Source organism: Odocoileus virginianus, unplaced genomic scaffold (assembly GCF_023699985.2).
Source record: "Odocoileus virginianus isolate 20LAN1187 ecotype Illinois unplaced genomic scaffold, Ovbor_1.2 Unplaced_Contig_18, whole genome shotgun sequence".
Lineage (NCBI taxonomy): Eukaryota > Metazoa > Chordata > Mammalia > Artiodactyla > Cervidae > Odocoileus > Odocoileus virginianus.
This window is the reverse complement of record NW_027224335.1, coordinates 849,172-867,751: the sequence shown is the minus strand read 5'-3', so window position 1 is coordinate 867,751 and position 18,580 is coordinate 849,172. Positions and strand designations below refer to the sequence as shown.

Here is an 18,580-nt window from a genome sequence, read left to right as displayed (position 1 = left end):
AGGAAAATTCTATCAAACATTTAGACACTGCCTATCCTTCTAAGTAAGTAAGTGTTAGTTGCTCAGTCATGCCCAACTCTTTGGGACCCCATGGACTGCAGCCCACCAGGCTCCTCTGTCCATGAGATTTTCCAGGCAAGGACACTGGAGTGGGTTGCCATTTCCTTCTCCAGGGGATCTTCCCAATCCAGGGATTGAACCTGGGTCTCCCGCACTGCAGGCCGATTCTTTACTGACTGAGCTACAAGGGAAGCTTAAAACTCTTTCAAAAAATTGCAGAGGAAGGAACACTTTCAAACTCATTCTACGAGGCCACCATCACCCTGATACCAAAACCAGACAAAGACAACACACAAAAAAGAAAACTACAGGCCAATATCACTGATGAACATAGATGCAAAAATCCTCAACAAAATTTTAGCAAACAGAATTCAGCAACACATCAAAAAGCTCATACACCATGATCAAGTTGGGTTTATTCCAGGAATGCAAGGATTCTTCAGTATACGCAAATCAATCAATGTGATATACCATATTAACAAATTGAAAGATAAAAACCATATGATAATCTCAATAGATGCAGAAAAAGCCTTTGACAAAATTCAGCACCCATTTATGATTAAAACTCTTCAAAAAATGGGCATAGAAGGAACCTACCTCAACACAGTAAAGGCCATATATGATAAGCCTACAGCAAACATTATTCTCAATGGTGAAAAACTGAAAACATTCCCCCTAAGATCAGGAACAAGACAAGGGTGTCCACTTTCACCACTATTATTCAACATAGTTCTGGAAGTCCTAGCTATAGCAATCAGAGAAGAAAAAGAAATAAAAGGAATCCAGATCAGAAAAGAAGAAGTAAAGCTCTCACTGTTTGCAGATGACATGATACTGTACATAGAAAACCCTAAAGATACTATCAGAAAATTACTAGAGCTAATCAGTGAATTTAGCAAAGTTGCAGGATACAAAATCAATACACAGAAATCACTTGCATTTCTATATACTAACAATGAAAAATCAGAAAGAGAAATTAAAGAATCAATCCCATTCACCATTGCAACAAAAAGAATTAAATATCTAGGAATAAACTTACCTAAGGAGACAAAAGAACTGTACACAGAAAATTATAAGACACTAATGAAAGAAATCAAAGATGACATAAAGAGATGAAGAGATATTCCATGTTCCTGGGTAGGAAGAATCAATATTGTGAAAATGACTATACTACCAAACACAATCTACAGATTCAATGCAATCCCTATCAAATTACCAATGGCATTTTTTCACAGAACTAGAACAAAAAATTTCACAATTCATATGGAAACACAAAAGACCCCAAATAGCCAAAGCAGTCTTGAGAAAGAAGAATGGAGCTGGAGGAATCAACCTTCCTGACTTCAGATTATACTACAAAGTTGCCATCATCAAGACAGTATGGTACTGGCTACATGTAAAAGAATGAAATTAGAATACTTCCTAATACCATATACAAAGATAAACTCAAAATGGATTAAAGACCTAAATGTAAACCAGAAACTATAAAACTCTTAGAGGAAAACATAGGCAGAACACTCAGTGACATAAATCAAAGCAAGATCCTCTATGACCCACCTCCTAGAGTAACAGAAATAAAAACAAAAGTAAACAAGTGGGACCTGATTAAACTTAAAAGCTTTTGCACAGCAAAGGAAACTATAAGCAAGGTGAAAAGACAACCCTCAGAATGGGAGAAAATAATAACAAATGAAACAACTGACAAAGGATTAATTTCCAAAATATACAAGCAGCTCATACAACTCAATACCAGGAAAACAAACAACCCAATCAAAAAGTGGGAAAAAGACCTAAACAGACATTTCTCCAAAGAAGACATACAGATGGCTAACAAACACATGAAAAGATGCTCAACATCGCTCATTATTAGAGAAAGGCAAATCAAAACCACAATGAGATATCACCTCACACCAGTCAGAATGGCCATCATCAAAAAGTCTACAAACAATAAATTCTGGAGAGGGCATGGAGAAAAGGGAACACTCTTGCACTGTTGGTGGGAATGTAAATTGATACAGCCACTATGGAAGATGGTATGGAGATTCCTTAAAAAACTAGGAATAAAACCACCATATGACCCAGCAATCCCACTCCTAGGCATATACCCTGAGGAAACCAGGGTTGAAAAAGACACATGTATCCCATTGTTCATTGCAGCACTATTTACAATAGCTAGAACATGGAAGCAACCTAGATGCCCACATCAACAGATGAATGGATAAAGAAGTTGTGGTACATATATACAATGGAATATTACTCAGCCATAAAAAGGAACACATTTGAGTCAGTTCTGATGAGGTGGATGAACTTAGAACCTATTATACAGAGTGAAGTAAGTCAGAAAGAGAAAGATAAATATCATATTCTAATGCACATATATGGAATCTAGAAAAATGGTTCTGAAGAATTTATTTACAGGGCAGCAATGGAGAAACAGACATAGAGAATAGACTTATGGACACAGGGAGAGGGGAGGAGAGGGTGAGATGTATGGAAAGAGTAACATGGAAACTTATATTACCATATGTAAAATAGATAGCCAATGGGAACTTGTTGTATAGCTCAGGAAACTCAAACAGGGGCTCTGTATCAACCTAGAGGGGTGGATGGGAAGGAGATGGGAGGGAGGTTCAAAAGGGAGGGGATATATGTATACCTATGGCTGACTCATGTTGAGGTTTGACAGAAAACAACAAAATTCTGTAAAGCAATTATCCTTCAATAAAAAATAAATTAAAAAATAAAAAAAATTGGGAAAGGAGTTCGTCAAGGCTGTATGTTGTCACCCTGCTTATTTAACTTATATGCAGAGTACATCATGTGAAATTCCAGGCTGGATGAAGCACAAGCTGGAATCAAGACTGCTGGGAGAAATATCAATAACCTCAGATATGCAGATGACACTACCCTTATGGCAGAAAGCAAAGAGGAACTAAAGAGCCTTTTGATGAAAGTGAAAAAGGAGATGAAAAATCTGGCTTAAAACTCAACATTCAAAAATGAAGATCATGGCATCTGGTCCCATTACTTCATGGCAAATAGATGGGGAAAGAATGGAAACAGTGACAGACTTTATTTTCTTGGCCTCCAAAATCACTGCAGATGGTGACTGTAGTTATGAAATTAAAAGATGCTTGTTCCTTCAAAGAAAAGCTATGACCAACCTTGACAGCATATTAAAAGGCAGAGACAGTACTTTGTCAACAAAGGTCCATCTTGTCAATGCTATTGTTTTTTCAGTAGTCATGTATGGATGTGGGCTGAGTGCCAAAGAATTGATGCTTTTGAACTGTGGTGTTAGTCTCTTGAGAGTCCCTTGGTGTGTAAGGAGATCAAATCAGTCAATCCTAAAGGAAATCAGTCCTGAATATTCTTTGAAAGGACTGATGCTGAAGCTGTAGTTCCAATCATTTGGCCACCTGATGTAAACAGCCGACTCATTGGAAAAGACCCTGATGCTGGGAAAGATTGAAGGCAGGAGCAGAAGGGGATAACAGAGGATGAGATGGTTGATGGCATCACCAACTCGATGGACATGAGTTTGAGCAAGCTCCAGGAGTTGGTGATGGATAGGGAAGCCTGGCCTGCTGCAGTCCATGGGTTGCAAAGAGTTGGACATGACTGAGCAATTGAACTGAACTGATAGAATGAGAATGTGGTCAATTGATTACTGATGCCTTGATTATCCAAAAATGACCAAAAACTCCAAAGATAGCAGGTATCTCTGATACCAAACAGACTTTCAGAATGTGTCATGCTTAGCTAAAAGAAAACATAATCTTCTGGTTGTCTGGGAGTCATATGACTCATAAGCAACAATGAGAGTCAAAATTCCATACTCAGGAATCCATGTGGGATTATCTTACAGGGAAACTGAGTCTTCTTAAGGTGCTAAATATCAGTTGACAGCTTATAAGCTTATAAGCTTATATAGCTTATATAGATACAAAGAGAGGAACTCAAGTCTCCTCTTAGTTGGATCCAAATACCAGTGGATTCCACCATTTGAGAACTGTACAACCTTGGACGAGTTTTCTTGTCTGATCAACTTCCTTACTTATAAATGGGAATATAATGCTTAACTCACAGAGTTGATATGAAGATAAAAATAAGATATAATATGCAAAAGGATATAGTCTAATGCCAAATTAATAAAGATTTCTATAAAATATATGATACTCTCTGTTTTAAGGAAAATTATTTTTTAAACACAACATCTAGAAAATAGGTCCATTTTTTAAGAACTCAGAAGAGTACTTAGAGGAAATATCATGGTTATGGGAAATATATCCTATCCTTTATGTCTCTATTAAGGTTTTTATCTTCTTGAGATAGAAACTACCTGTTTTGTCTTGGTATACCCCAAACCTATCTCAGTGCCTAGCATAGTACTGGGAGTGTGAAAGACAGAGGACTTGTCTTATTAATTTCTGTACTACTGGGGTTTAGTAGTGTCTAGAACATACGCCTGTAACATGCATAATTCATGTAATCTTCACACAATAGTCCTCTGAAATATTTCTTTTATTATCCTTGTTATTAGATGAGGAAACTGAGGCACAGAAAGGTTAAGTCAATTGCAAAAATTACAAGCTAGTTAAGTGGTAGAGCTGGAATTTGAACTTAGGTAGTCTGGCAATTGGCCTGCACCCTTAAACCTTACACAACCACATAGGAGGTACTTATTGGATATTTGTTGAATGAATACAATTGTAAGAAAATATAAATTATAATCATAATAAAAGAAGGACTCCATTATACATGTGAACCTTAAACAATACTCATGCTTCCCCAAATAGGATGAAAAGCTATTTTTTGTAAATTTTATGCCTCTTACCAGTGTGTCCAGCTGTGTCCAGAAAAGTTAACCCATACTGTACATTAAGGTTTCCTGTTGCTCAGAGCAACTTGAGGTGACCCATTTTGTTGTTTCAAAGCACCCTTTTTGTTATGTCAATAATCGCCTCCTAAACTGTTCAATTTACATAAGCAATGTTTTCACATACTACTTTTTCTAAAGCAGAAAGACCTTCTAAGTATCCTTTAGTAGATCCTGTTCCTATTGCCTATAACCTGTCCCTCCGCTCCAACGCAACACTCCAACCATAAAGGCTAGAAAGACAATTCCTGCCCTCTTCTGGGGGGTTAGGGGAGTAGCATGTATCAGGCCCACCAGGCAACATTTTCAGGAAATAATCATGTCAACTTCTTTCAATTCTGGTCATAGGAATGGAGTTAGTTTTGGGATCTTTTTCTGAAACGAGAAATAGGATGTTCTGAAAATAATAAAGCTGACCTTTTCAGTCAGGCAAGTCTCCTGAAGCCCTGGTGAGTAGAGGGATGGAATAAAAATTAAGCTGAGCTTTAGGAGGATGCTGAGTGGATATTTCCCTCAGTCAGGTACACTTTACATACAGTTTAAAATCATTGGCTATTAATGATAAACTTTAACATTTCTTTAAGAGTATCTATATGCTGGGAGAAATATCAATAACCTCAGATATGCAGATGACACCACCCTTATGGCAGAAAGTGAAGAACTAAAGAGCCTCTTGATGAAAGTGAAGGAGGAGAGTGAAAAAGTTGGCTTAAAGCTCAGCATTCAGAAAACTAAGATCATGGCATCTGGTCCCATCACCTCATGGGAAATAGATGGGGAAACAGTGGAAACAGTGGCTGACTTTATTTTTCTGGGCTCCAAAATCACTGTGGATGGTGATTGCAGCCATGAAATTAAAAGACGCTTACTCCTTGGAAGGAAAGTTATGACCAACCTAGACAGCATATTAAAAAGCAGAGACATTACTTTGCCAACAAAGGTCCATCTGGTCAAGGCTATGGTTTTTCCAGTAGTCATGTATGGATGTGAGAGTTGGACTATAAAGAAAGCTGAGCACCAAAGAATTGATGCTTTTGAACTGTGGTGTTGGAGAAGGCTCTTGAGAGTCCCTTGGACTGCAAGGAGATCCAACCAGTCCATCCTAAAGGAGATCAGTCCTGGGTGTTCATTGGAGGGACTGATGTTGAAGCTGAAACTCCAATACTTTGGCCACCTGATGCAGAGAGCTGACTCATTTGAAAAGACCCTGATGCTGGGAAAGATTGAGGGCAGGAGAAGGGGACAACAGAGGATGAGATGGTTGGATGGCATCACCGACACAATGGACATGGGTTTGGGTGGACTCCGGGAGTTGGTGATGGACAGGGAGGCCCGACATGCTGTGGTTTGTGAGGTTGCAAGGAGTCGGACACGATTGAGCAACTGAACTGACTGACTGATGTGCTAATACTTTGTACACATTATCTCATTTAAATCTCACCACAGTCCTAAAGAATATCCCCAATTTACAGTTAGGAAAGCTGAGGTAGGACTTCCCTGGTGGCCCAGTGGCTAAGAATCTGCCTTGCAATGCAAGGGACACCAGTTCAATCCCTGGTCCCAGAAGATTTCATATGCCATGGAGCAACTGAGCCCAAAAGCCACAACTACTGAGGTCATGCACTGCAACTACCGAGGACTGTGTGCCTAGAGCCTGTGCTCCACAACAAAAGAAGCCACTGCAATGAGAAGCCAGGGTACCACAATGAAGAGTAGCTCCCACTTGCCACAACTAGAGAAAGCCTGTGCAGCAATGAAGACCCATCACAGCCATAAATACATTAATAAATCTTTTTTTTTTTTTAAAAGAAAGCTGAGATTGAGAGAGGTTGAGCAACAGAAAAAAATAGCAGAACCAGGAATTCTAACCCAAATCATGTTCTTTCCAGGGTAATATATTGTCTCTTTACTTCTTTTGATCCTGAATCAGAATCTCACTATTGCCCGGAAGAAAGATGGCTGCGGCCTAAGCGGAGGCCTTTTGGAGCCGTAGCGGGCGCTCAGGCCGCGCTCGCGGATCCTGGGTGAGGGGATGGAGGCCACTCCTGGCCACACTTGCAGCCTGTCCCTCAGTGCAGACCCGGAGGCCATGGCCTCCAGGCAGGTCCCCCTCTGTGGCCTGGCTCCTTGCTGCCTCTGGCTCCTGGGCATTGTCCTTCTGATGGATGCATCTGCCCGGCCTGCCAACCACTCGTCTGCTCGAGAGAGAGCAGGTAATAGGGAGGAAAATGAGATCCTGCCCCCGGACCACCTGAATGGGGTGAAGCTGGAGATGGATGGGCACCTCAACAAAGATTTCCACCAGGAGGTCTTCCTGGGCAAGGACATGGATGACTTTGAGGAGGACGCAGAGCCTCGGAAGAGCCGGAGGAAGCTGATGGTCATCTTCTCCAAGGTGGATTTGAACACCGACAGGAGGATCAGCGCCAAGGAGATGCAGAACTGGATCATGCAGAAGACCGCTGAGCACTTCCAGGAGGCTGTTGCCGAGAGCAGGGCGCACTTCCGAGCCGTGGACCCTGATGGTGACGGCCACGTATCTTGGGATGAGTACAAGGTGAAGTTTTTGGCCACCAAAGGCCACAATGAGAGAGAAGTTGCTGAAAAGATAAAGAATAAGTGGGACCTGAACATCGATGAGGAGACACAGGAAGTCCTGGAGAACCTCAAAGACCGCTGGTATCAGGCGGACAACCCGCCCCCGGACCTGCTGCTGACAGAGAGCGAGTTCCTATCGTTCCTGCACCCCGAGCACAGTCGTGGCATGCTGCAGTTCATGGTCAAGGAGATCATCCGGGACCTGGACCATGACGGTGACAAGAAGCTCTCGCTGTCTGAGTTCATCTCTCTGCCCGTGGGCACCGTGGAGAACCAGCAGGGCCAGGATGTTGATGACGGCTGGGTGCGGGATAGGAAGAGAGAGTTTGAGGAGCTGATCGACGCCAACCACGATGGGATCGTGACCATGGCGGAGTTGGAGGACTACATGGACCCCATGAACGAGTTCAGCGCCCTCAATGAGGCCAAGCAGATGATCGCTATTGCTGACGAGAACCAGAATCACTACCTGGAGCCCGAGGAGGTGCTGAAGTACAGTGAGTTCTTCACAGGCAGCAAGCTGGTGGACTACGCCCGCAGCGTGCACGAGGAGTTCTGAGCCACCGCCGCATCCCCCGCCCCCCTCCCCACCCCCCGCAGCACCTCGCGGGCTGCCCGCACTCTGATTCCAGTGTAATCGCTGTATCTCGCTTCTGAGAACTCAGAGCCCTGCTGCCGGAGACACTGACCACATCAGGGCGGCGGGCTCCCCCACCGTGGGAAACGACGAAGCTCCTGCTGTTCCCTCGAAAACTGAAAGGTGAAGCTTTGCTGGAAACCGGCAGCCAGTGGCCAGGGTGGGGCAGGGTGCTGGGTAGGCTGTGAGAGCCGCCAGCCCATGGCCTTCAGTCTCTGAGGAGCATGAATATTGGTGACAGGAATCACATTAATTTACTTCAAAATATAGTTGCCTTTTTCTCTCAAAAAAAAATCTCACTATTATGGCAGAAAAATGTTCTTGATTAATATAATTCCACTCAAATACCAGAGAAACATCAAAGAAAACTGGCTAGGAAGGCTTTACTAGTTGTTTTGACAACTTGTACTTTTATTGAGTTATGTTGGATAGAAAATAGGAAGTTTAATTGGTAACAGACAGAGGTCAGGGGCCAAAGAGAATGTTAGGAGGCAGAGAAGGGGTAAGAAAGAAGGGAGAAGTGGTGTGGACATGGAAGACAGAGAAACTTCTGGGCTACCTCTCCACAGCTCATAACAGGTCATTTCAAGGTGAGCCCAGCTCAAGGTGAGCCCAGCTTTCTGGAGAGCACAACTTTCATTAAATGTAATAATAATTAACCTGTGTCTATTATTTACTTTGTGCCAGTCACTCTTTTAAGTCCATTACATGTATTAACTCATTTAACACAACAATCCTGTGAGTTGTCTTTTGATTAACCTCATTTTACATAAATATTAGAAAATTGAAGCAGAGAGAGGCTACAGTTTCTATTTCACACATGAGGAAACTGAGGCACAGAGAAGTTGAGTAACTTGCCCAAGGTTAAGCTAATGAATGGTAGCGCTGGAGTCTGAATTTAGGATTTTGACTCTAGAGCCATGTTCTTACTCATCATGATATAGTATCCCTCCCAACATGTAAAGATAATAATTGTTTAAGGAAATGTTTACTTCAGGTGTGTGTGTGTGTGTGCATGCACATGTGTGCTTTTGTTTATAGTGGGTTGGATGTAAAGTGTATTTATTCCTATGAATCAGACAAAAGTGTCTAAAAGCTACTGTTCTAGCAATAGTAGCAATGCCTGAATTGCACACCTTCAAACTCACTAGAGATAATGCCAGATTGCTCTCTAAAACAATTGTACCAAATCACATTCCTATCAGCAGTGTAAGAAAATTATCTGCATTCTACATCCTCACCTGAATTTAATAGCACCAGAGTTCTGATATGTTACGAATCGCATTTTTCTGATTTCTTTTACATCTTTTCATGTTTTGGCCATTTGGGTTTTGCCTATTGTGAATCATCTGCTTATATCCCTTACTTGTATATCATTGTATACAATAAAAATGTACACAATACAATACTCACAACAACTCTCTGTAGGAGCTGGCAGTACAAAAAAAGAAACTCATTACTCATTACAGATTACTGGGAGTAATCTTGTTAGAGGTCACCAGCTAATAAGTTGTTGACTTGGGATGTGAGTTGAGACCTAGGGGACCCATATCTTTTGTTTTAAAATACATGCCAGGGACCAAGGCCTAGTTAGAAAAAAACAGAAGAAGGGAACAAATAATTTCCAGCATGTAACCATGTATGTCTAATTAGGTTTTGCTAGGATGAACACAGATTATTTCCTTGTATCTTCACAACAAGCTGTGGGATAAAACATGTTATCTCCATTTTACAAGTGAGGAGACTGAGGCTCAAGGAAATGAAGAGATTTGCTTTGGAGAGGTTAAATGACTGCTAATAAGAAACAGAATCAATAACAATCCAAACACAGGTCCGTTGCTTACAAAGTCCATACCTGTTCCACAGAGCCATGTCTTGACCTCCTGTCCCACCTTCTTCTTAGAGCTCCAGGAAACTGCTTCTTTTTGGACAGGGCCAGAACTACACCTACCATTTTTCTGCAGAATCCTGGTCTGGGGTAGCCTTAACTAACTGGTTCAGCCCTGATGCCTCCAGTAACCAACCAAGCTAGGTGAGCTCCTAGCCAACTTCCACAGATTCAGTTCCCACTGCCCTATGCTTCTCTGGTGAAACCCACACAGAATCTCAACACCTTCCATGGAAAAACCAGAAAATTCTAAGTCAGCATTCTCAAACTTGGCTGCACATTAAAATCACCTGCAGAACTTTAAGAAATCCTGATTCCCTGGTAATACCCCAGACTGACTCCATCAGAATCTCTGGGGATGGTACCCAGGCATCCATAATAATTAAAACTCCCCACGTGATCCCAGTATAGAGTCAAGATTAAGAACCACTGTTGGGGCATTTTCTTCAAGTTCCAGCAGCCATACTCACAGAGAGGTTCCCACGTTTTAGTATTCACATGAACTTCTTGAAGGACTTAAAATTCAGATTTCTGGCACTTACACTCAGGGAGTCCATGTTTTCATCTGGACCCAGAAGCCCAAATTCTTAACCATCCCCTCAGATAGTTCCACTGAAAGTTCTTAGCAGACCACATTTTGAGAAATGCTACATTAGGAAAAGTATTGAATGGAAGTGGGGTGGGAACAGGAGGCCTCTGGCCCTTTAAGGACTGATTAAGGGACTACCTTTAAAGCTGTGAAGCAGAGCAGGCTAGGGCTGCTGCTTTTCATCCTGATGGATAAGGTAAGGGAGCAGGTCCTGGAATGGGCCTCTCCTTTTAAATACGATCTTGTTCCCAGCCCTGGAGAGCAGGATGGGCATGCTGCCTTGTCCCACCTGCTGTTTCTGTTTGTTTGATGCAAAGAGGACAATTTAGAAGACTTCTTTTTGGTTCAGGAGATCCTACCAGAGGAAGAAACATAGGACCTGCCTGCCAGCCTTTCATGTTTCCTTGCCCTATCCTTTGTGGTAGTGGAGCCTGGATGCTGTTACCCATAAAAGGAAAGGTTTAAAGTGATATCCTTTGGGCTTTTACCAAAACATGTTGCTGAACACCAAGCTTTTCAAGATGATCCTCCTGAGCATCCTTAGAATCCTTCTTCTTTGGGGACTGGTGCTTTTTATGGAACATAGGGTCCAAATGACACAGGTAGGGCAGCCCTCTATTGCCCACCTGCCTGAGGTCCCTACCTTGCCCCTGATTCAGGAGCTGCTAGAAGAAGCCCCTGGCCAGCAGCAGAAGAAGCCACGGGTCTTAGGGCATCCCTTACGGTATATGATGGAGTTGTACCAGCGTTCAGCTGACGCAAGTGGACACCCTAGGGAAAACCGCACCATTGGGGCCACCATGGTGAGGCTGGTGAGGCCGCTGGCTAGTGTAGCAAGGCCTCTCAGAGGTGAGTTATCATACTATATTGTTCTGGTGGGGAGTGGGGGGAGGAAATGGGGAAGAAGAGTGTAGAAAAAGTGGATCTGTCAGTTTTCTGTCAGGCTTCACATTGCCTACAGGGTAGGTGGTTTTCTTGGGCTTGGTTTCTTGATTTTCAAAAGATGGCACCCTTGGGAGAACCTGGCTCCAAATTTGCTTCCCTTTAAGGCTCTAATTTAAGAACAGATTGCCTTGGGGCCTACCTGAGGACTTTTCCCAGGCCCCAGGGCAACTGAGTGATATGTCAGCTCCTAGCTTTCAAAGAAAGTCTTAATGCTTATTATATCACTGAAAATTATAATTGAGAAATACTCATTATATTCTGTGGAGGACTGTTTGGGTTGTTTTATTCTTAGAAGACAAAAGGTACAGGATGTTGAGTTGGGGAAATTTACAAGGCCTCAGAAAGGACAGAAACAGGCTCACACCTGAGAGTCTGTTATTGTATTTAATCCTTAATGATAGGGACTCTCCTTAACTGTCCTGAAAGACTTAGCCTGATGTTTAAAGAAAAGTGAAGCAGAGAGAGAAGTTAAATAACTTGCAGAGGTCACAAGGATGGGGTGGCAGAGGCAGGAGTTGAGCTTCAAATCTGTCTTATTTTATAGTCTGTGCATAACTACTTAAGTGTTTTGAATGTCATACCCTGATATCCTTGCATATGAAGCAGTTTTTCTGTTTAGACTATGTTGCTAGTTTGGGTCTGTGGTACCAAATGTATTTTGGAATTTTCCTTGTTTCCCTCACGGTTGCTTCTGCTTTAAACATCTTCATTAGACACTGATCTAGGGCAGTAGTTGGCTTCTGCAGTGCAGGGTTCTCTAGGCAATGAAGAAAGTCATCAATTTCAAGGAAATCTTGGGAACCTGGTGAAATCAATCTTAAGCCTTTGCTCGTCTCAGAGATGACAACAGATATGATTTACCTCCCTCCTCCAAGTAAAACAACCACCATTCCCCTAAGCTAAACTTTAGTGTGTGCTTACCATGTGTCAGGCATTAGGCAAAGTACTTTTACAAACATTATCTTCCTTTATCCTCCCCAATATCGTATGAAGTAGATGCGTGTGCGAGCTCAGTTGTGTCTGACTCTTTGAGACCCCATGGACTGTACCTGCCAGGCTCCTCTGTCCATGGAACTTTCCAGGCAAGAATACTGGAGTGGTTGCCATTTCCTCCTCCAGGGGATCTTCCCAACCCAGGGATCAAACCCACATCTTCCGTGTCTCCTGCACTGGCAAGAGGATTCTTTTTTTTTTTTTTCTCCATTTATTTTTATTAGTTGGAGGCTAATTACATCATTACAGTAGTTTTTGTCATACATTGAAATGAATTAGCCATGGATTTACATGTATTCCCCATCCCAGTCCCCCCTCCCACCTCCCTCTCCACCCGATCCCTCTGGGTCTTCCCAGTGCACCAGGCCCGAGCACTTTTCTCATGCACCCAACCTGAGCTGGTGATCTGTTTCACCCTATATAATATACATGTTTCAATGCTGTTCTCTTGAAACATCCCACCCTCACCTTCTTTACTACTAAAGAGGATTCTTTACTACTGCTCCACTATGGAATACTATGAATATACCCACTATATAGGTGAAGAAAATGAGGCTCAGTGTAACACAGCTAGTAATTAATAGAGCTGGGTTTCTAACCCAGGCTTTCAGGCTTCAGAGCCTGTGCTTTTAATTACCCTGCTGTGCTGACTGCTTAACAGACTTTAATTGAGCACCAAGCACTGTGTTTGGGTTGGGTATGAAAAGGCAAATAACTGCTCTAGGAGCCCCCACTATACTAGAATGGATATATAAGTAATAACATAATGGTGTTACAGCACAGCAAATGCTTTGAAAAGAATAAGCAGTAGGATTCCTGGGACTCCAAGAAGAAATGGGTTGCTGCTTAGGGCAAGGAAAGGGAAATGCTGAAATAGTTGAAAGACCTCATTGGAGAGGTGGCATTTGAGCCAAACTTTGCAGAAGGAGTAAAGAGACTATGGATACAGGGAGGGAAGTGCATTCTGATTGAGGAAAAAGAAGATAACTTGGTATGGTTGGAGATTCACTCAAAAAGTATTTATTTGGCAACTGCTAAGTGCTAGGCATTGCTCTAGGTGTTGGAATGTGATGAAGATAGGCATGGTTCTCTGGGTGAGAAAGTAAGTAAACATGGATAGTTGTAAATTGTGATAAATGCTACCAAAGAATGAAATAGGTGGTTCTGATAGAGAATAGCAAAGAAATCTTCCCTTTGCATGGCATTGTCAGTGAAGGCATGTTTGAAGAGGTGACATTTGAGCTGAGGTCTATAAGGTAAGAAGCTTGGCATGAGAAGAGAAAAGTCTCATCTAGTCAGAGGGAACGACATGTACAAAGCCGTAAAGGTGGAAACAAGTACTTGAAGAACGGAAGGAAGATCAGGATGATTGGAGCCTAATGAGATTGTAGAGAGTTGTGGGATATGAGACTGATGAGAATCAGGGATGGAGTGGTCATTACAAGGGATCTAGATTTCATTCATAAGCTGCATAAATCAATTCTGTACAGATGATATGAGGCTAGAAAGTAGAATGTCTAGAATTAGGCCAGTGTCTTGGTCTGACTGTGGGACATACTGGTAACTAGGGACTCTGGAAAGGATCCAGAAATGGATGACAAGAGAGTTGGGTCTGATCATTCCATCAGGAGATGACCCAGCTGAATCAAGCTTGCTTCGAGAGCTATTCCAGGTTCAATTGCACAGGATGTGTGAGTCAGACATTTCCCTGAAAAGTTCTGAGCAGACCCTTCCTGGCCCTGATCCTTAGCAACCCCACCCTGCTTCAGGAAATACGTGATGTCAGGGTCTGAAAGGAAAGGGTAGCTCCTCACCAGACTGCCTGCTAGAAATTTGATTTAGATTCCTTTTTAGGCAGGGTGGGGCAGATGTATGGGTGGGTGTCTTGGAAAGATTATTACAGGATGGGAGTATGGAGTAACTTGAGAAAACAATTACAAGCCTGGCTTGAGCTTTGTATGAATGAAATCCAAGTGCCCCAAACTTGAGGGTGTATTAAGCATGAGTTGGAACCTGAACTTTAAAAAAAAAAAACTTGATGTATGGTTTCATTTTCACTCATATGTGGAATATAAAAACAAAACAAGTGAAAAACAAAATTAAAAACTCAGAGATCAGATTAGTGGTTACCAGCAGGTAAAAGGGTTGGAGAGTAAGTGAAATAGGGGAAGGGAGTTAATTGTGTGGTAACAAATAATGGTAACTAAGCTTGTGGTGGTGATCACTCTGTAGTGTACACAGATGTTAAATTATGATTATGAATTTTGCACCTGAAACTTGGATACATAACTAAAATCCTGATGCATCAAAACATTCAAGAGCTTCTATGTTGAACATCCCAAGCCTACTGAATTTCAGGCTCATGGATTCAGTGGAGAAGGAAGATTAGGTAGATAATATGTAAATTAGCATGGCCATGGTTAGTGACTGGACATGGAACAACAGACTGGTTCCAAATAGGAAAAGGAGTACGTCAAGGCTGTATATTGTCACCCTGCTTATTTAACTTATATGTAGTGTACATTATGAGAAACGCTGGACTGGATGAAGCACAAGCTGGAATCAAGATTGCTGGGAGAAATATCAATAACCTCAGATATGCAGATGACAACACCCTTATGGCAGAAAGTGAAGAAGAACTAAAGAGCCTTTTGATGAAAGTGAAAGAAGAGAGTGAAAAAGTTGGCTTAAAGCTCAACGTTCAGAAAACTAAGATCATGGCATCTGGTCCCATCATTTCATGGCAAATAGATGGGGAAACAGTAGCTTACTTTATTTTTTGGGCTCCAAAATTGCTGCAGATGGTGATTGCAGCCATGAAATTAAAAGACGCTTACTCCTTGGAAGGAAAGTTATGACCAACCTAGATAGCATATTAAAAAGCAGAGACATTACTTTGCCAACAAAGGTCCATCTAGTCAAGGCTATGGTTTTTCCAGTAGTCATGTATGGATGTGAGAGTTGGACTATAAAGAAAGCTGAGCGCTGAAGAATTGATGCTTTTGAACTATGGTGTTAGAGAAGACTCTTGAGAGTCCCTTGGACTGCAAGGAGATCCAACCAGTCCATCCTAAAGATCAGTCCTGGGTGTTCATTGGAGGGACTGATGTTGAAGCTGAAACTCCAATGCTTTGGCCACCTGATGCGAGAGCTGACTCATTGGAAAAGAACCCTGATGCTGGGAAAGATTGAGGGCAGGAGGAGAAGGGGACAACAGAGGATGAGATGGTTGGATGGCATCACCGACTCGATGGACATGGGTTTGGGTGAACTCCGGGAGTTGGTGATGGACAGGGAGGCCTGGTGTGCTGTGGTTCATGGGGTCGCAAAGAGTCGGACACGACTGAGCGACTGAACTGAACTGAACTGAACTGATGGTTAGTGATAGATAAAGATGACACTTTTTCTTGCTATGCCTGCTTTTTGTAACCGTTGCTCTTGACCATTGCCAGGAGAGGGCGCAGAAGGTCAGAGCACTGCAGGTCCCGCTTTTCAACGCTTTGGCCACTAGGTGTCAGCATCAGAGTTTAGATTAAAACAATCACTTTGTAGCTCAGCTGGTAAAGAATCCGCCTGCAATGACAGAGACCTGGGTTCGATCCTTGGGTTGGGAAGATCCCCTGGAGAAGGGAAAGGCCAGTATTCTGGCCTGGAGAATTCCAGGGACTGTATAGTCCATGGGGTCGCAAAGAGTCGGCACTGCTGAGCGACTTTCACTTTCAAAAGATGCAGCTTTTATTTTTTTTTCATTTATTTTTATTAGTTGGAGACTAATTACTTTACAATATTGTAGTGGTTTTTGCCATACATTGACATGAATCAGCCATGGATTTACATGTGTTCCCCATCCCGATCCCCGCTCCCACCTCCCTCCCCATCCCATCCCTCTGGGTCTTCCCAGTGCACCAACCCTGAGCACTTGTCTCATGCATCCAACCTGGGCTGTGATCTGTTTCACCCTTGATAGTATACTTGTTTCAATGCTATTCTCTCAGAACATCCCACCCTTGCCTTCTCCCACAGAGTCCCAAAGTCTGTTCTGTACATCTGTGTCTCTTTTTCTGTTTTGCATATAGGGTTATCATTATCATCTTTTTAAATTCCATATATATGCGTTAGTATACTGTATTGGTCTTTATCTTTCTGGCTTACTTCACTCTGTATAATGGGTCTCCAGTTTCATCCATCTCATTAGAACTGATTCAAATGAATTCTTTTTAATGGCTGAGTAATATTCCATTGTGTATATGTACCATAGCTTCCTTATCCATTTGTCTGCTGATGCACCCTAAAGCTGCCTCTATACAGTGATATAGCATGAGGATTTATTATTAATTCATATGTTTCAATGACCCTCTTAATTGGTCACATTTTTAATAGTCACCTAAATAATACATACAATATATACAGACAATTCTGTATTTGAGGTGTCTTTCTCAGCCTAGGCCTATGAATGATCTAAAAATGAGACACAATTTGTTATCTTAAGGGGAAAAGACTTGGACTCAAATCTTTATTCTAACAAACACTGGCTTGTGTGTCCTCTGGCATAGCTTCTCTGAGCTTCAGTTTCCTTGTCTGCAAGATGGGGATAACAACTATCACATAAGGCTATTGTGGATTCAAGAGCTAATGCATGTAAAGCATCTAATACATTAGTTAAGTGCTCAATAGATCGCTATTATGATCTTGAATTCATTTCAGGTCTGCTTGTCAGTTTGTACTGAGCAGGTCTGTTAGGGAGACTAAGGCTAGGAGGTAAGAAGCTAATGCTTTGCTCTTGTTTCCTCTTACTAATGCAGGCTCCTGGCACATACAGACCCTGGACTTTCCTCTGAGACCAAACCGGGTAGCCTACCAACTAGTCAGAGCCACTGTGGTTTACCGCCATCAACTTCACCTAACTCATTCCCACCTCTCCTGCCATGTGGAGCCCTGGATCCAGAAAAGCCCAACCAGTCACTTTTCTTCCTCAGGAAGAGGCTCCTCAAAGCCTTCCCTGCTGCCCAAAGCTTGGACAGAGATAGATATCATGGAACATGTTGGACAAAAGCTGTGGAATCGCAAGGGGCGCAGGGTTCTACGACTCCGCTTCATGTGTCAGCAGCCAAGAGGTAGTGAGGTTCTTGAGTTCTGGTGGCATGGCACTTCATCATTGGACACTGTCTTCTTGTTACTGTATTTCAATGACACTCAGAGTGTTCAGAAGACCAAACCTCTCCCTAAAGGCCTGAAAGAGTTTACAGAAAAAGACCCTTCTCTTCTCTTGAGGAGGGCTCGTCAAGCAGGCAGTATCGCATCTGAAGTTCCTGGCCCCTCCAGGGAGCATGATGGGCCTGAAAGTAACCAGTGTTCCCTCCACCCTTTTCAAGTCAGCTTCCAGCAGCTGGGCTGGGATCACTGGATCATCGCTCCCCATCTCTATACCCCAAACTACTGTAAGGGAGTATGTCCTCGGGTACTACACTATGGTCTCAATTCTCCCAATCATGCCATCATCCAGAACCTTGTCAATGAGCTGGTGGATCAGAGTGTTCCTCAGCCTTCCTGTGTCCCTTATAAGTATGTTCCCATTAGCATCCTGCTGATTGAGGCAAATGGGAGTATCTTGTACAAGGAGTATGAGGGTATGATTGCCCAGTCCTGCACATGCAGGTGACAGCAAAGGTACAGCTAGATCAGGTTTGCCCGAGAAATCAGAAAAGGATTTATAATAAACAAATATTGTTAAATCTGAAAGTGCTCAACCCAAGTGCTCTACCCAATCTGTAGATTCTATTCCTTGCCTTCAGTGTTGTACTTTAAGATTTCTTCCCCTATTTATGAGCGCCTCACTTTATAAAAACAGTTCTGATGTCAAATATCAGTATGTTTTGACTAGTCCATCTTCTGAGGATCTAGAAAGTTTGGGGTGAAGACAGCAACTTGAGATTTTATACTCCTCTTCCTTGCTCCTGAATCCTAGAAACTATTACTTAATTGAAGAGACTG

The 18,580-nt window shown here is 42.5% G+C and overlaps 1 protein-coding gene and 1 pseudogene across 1 annotated transcript; both read left to right on the top strand.

Annotated features, from left to right (window-relative positions):
* The first annotated feature begins 6,888 nt into the window (after positions 1-6,888).
* LOC110142061 (45 kDa calcium-binding protein pseudogene) lies at positions 6,889-8,439 on the top strand (annotated as a pseudogene).
* Positions 8,440-11,172: 2,733 nt separating this feature from the next.
* Positions 11,173-18,248, top strand: BMP15 (bone morphogenetic protein 15). Its single transcript, XM_020901080.2, has 2 exons — positions 11,173-11,500; positions 17,392-18,248. Exons 1-2 carry the CDS (start codon positions 11,173-11,175, stop codon positions 18,246-18,248), a joined length of 1,185 nt encoding a protein of 394 aa, XP_020756739.2.
* The last annotated feature ends 332 nt before the right edge of the window (positions 18,249-18,580 follow it).

What these genes read in the sequence shown, in the direction of transcription:
- BMP15 (XM_020901080.2), top strand. Translation starts at nt 11,173, where the DNA reads ATGATCCTCCTGAGCATCCTTAGAATCCTTCTTCTTTGGGGACTGGTG. An exon ending in TGTAGCAAGGCCTCTCAGAG is followed by an intron (nt 11,501 to 17,391) that starts GTGAGTTATCAT and finishes TTACTAATGCAG; the next exon opens with GCTCCTGGCACATACAGACC.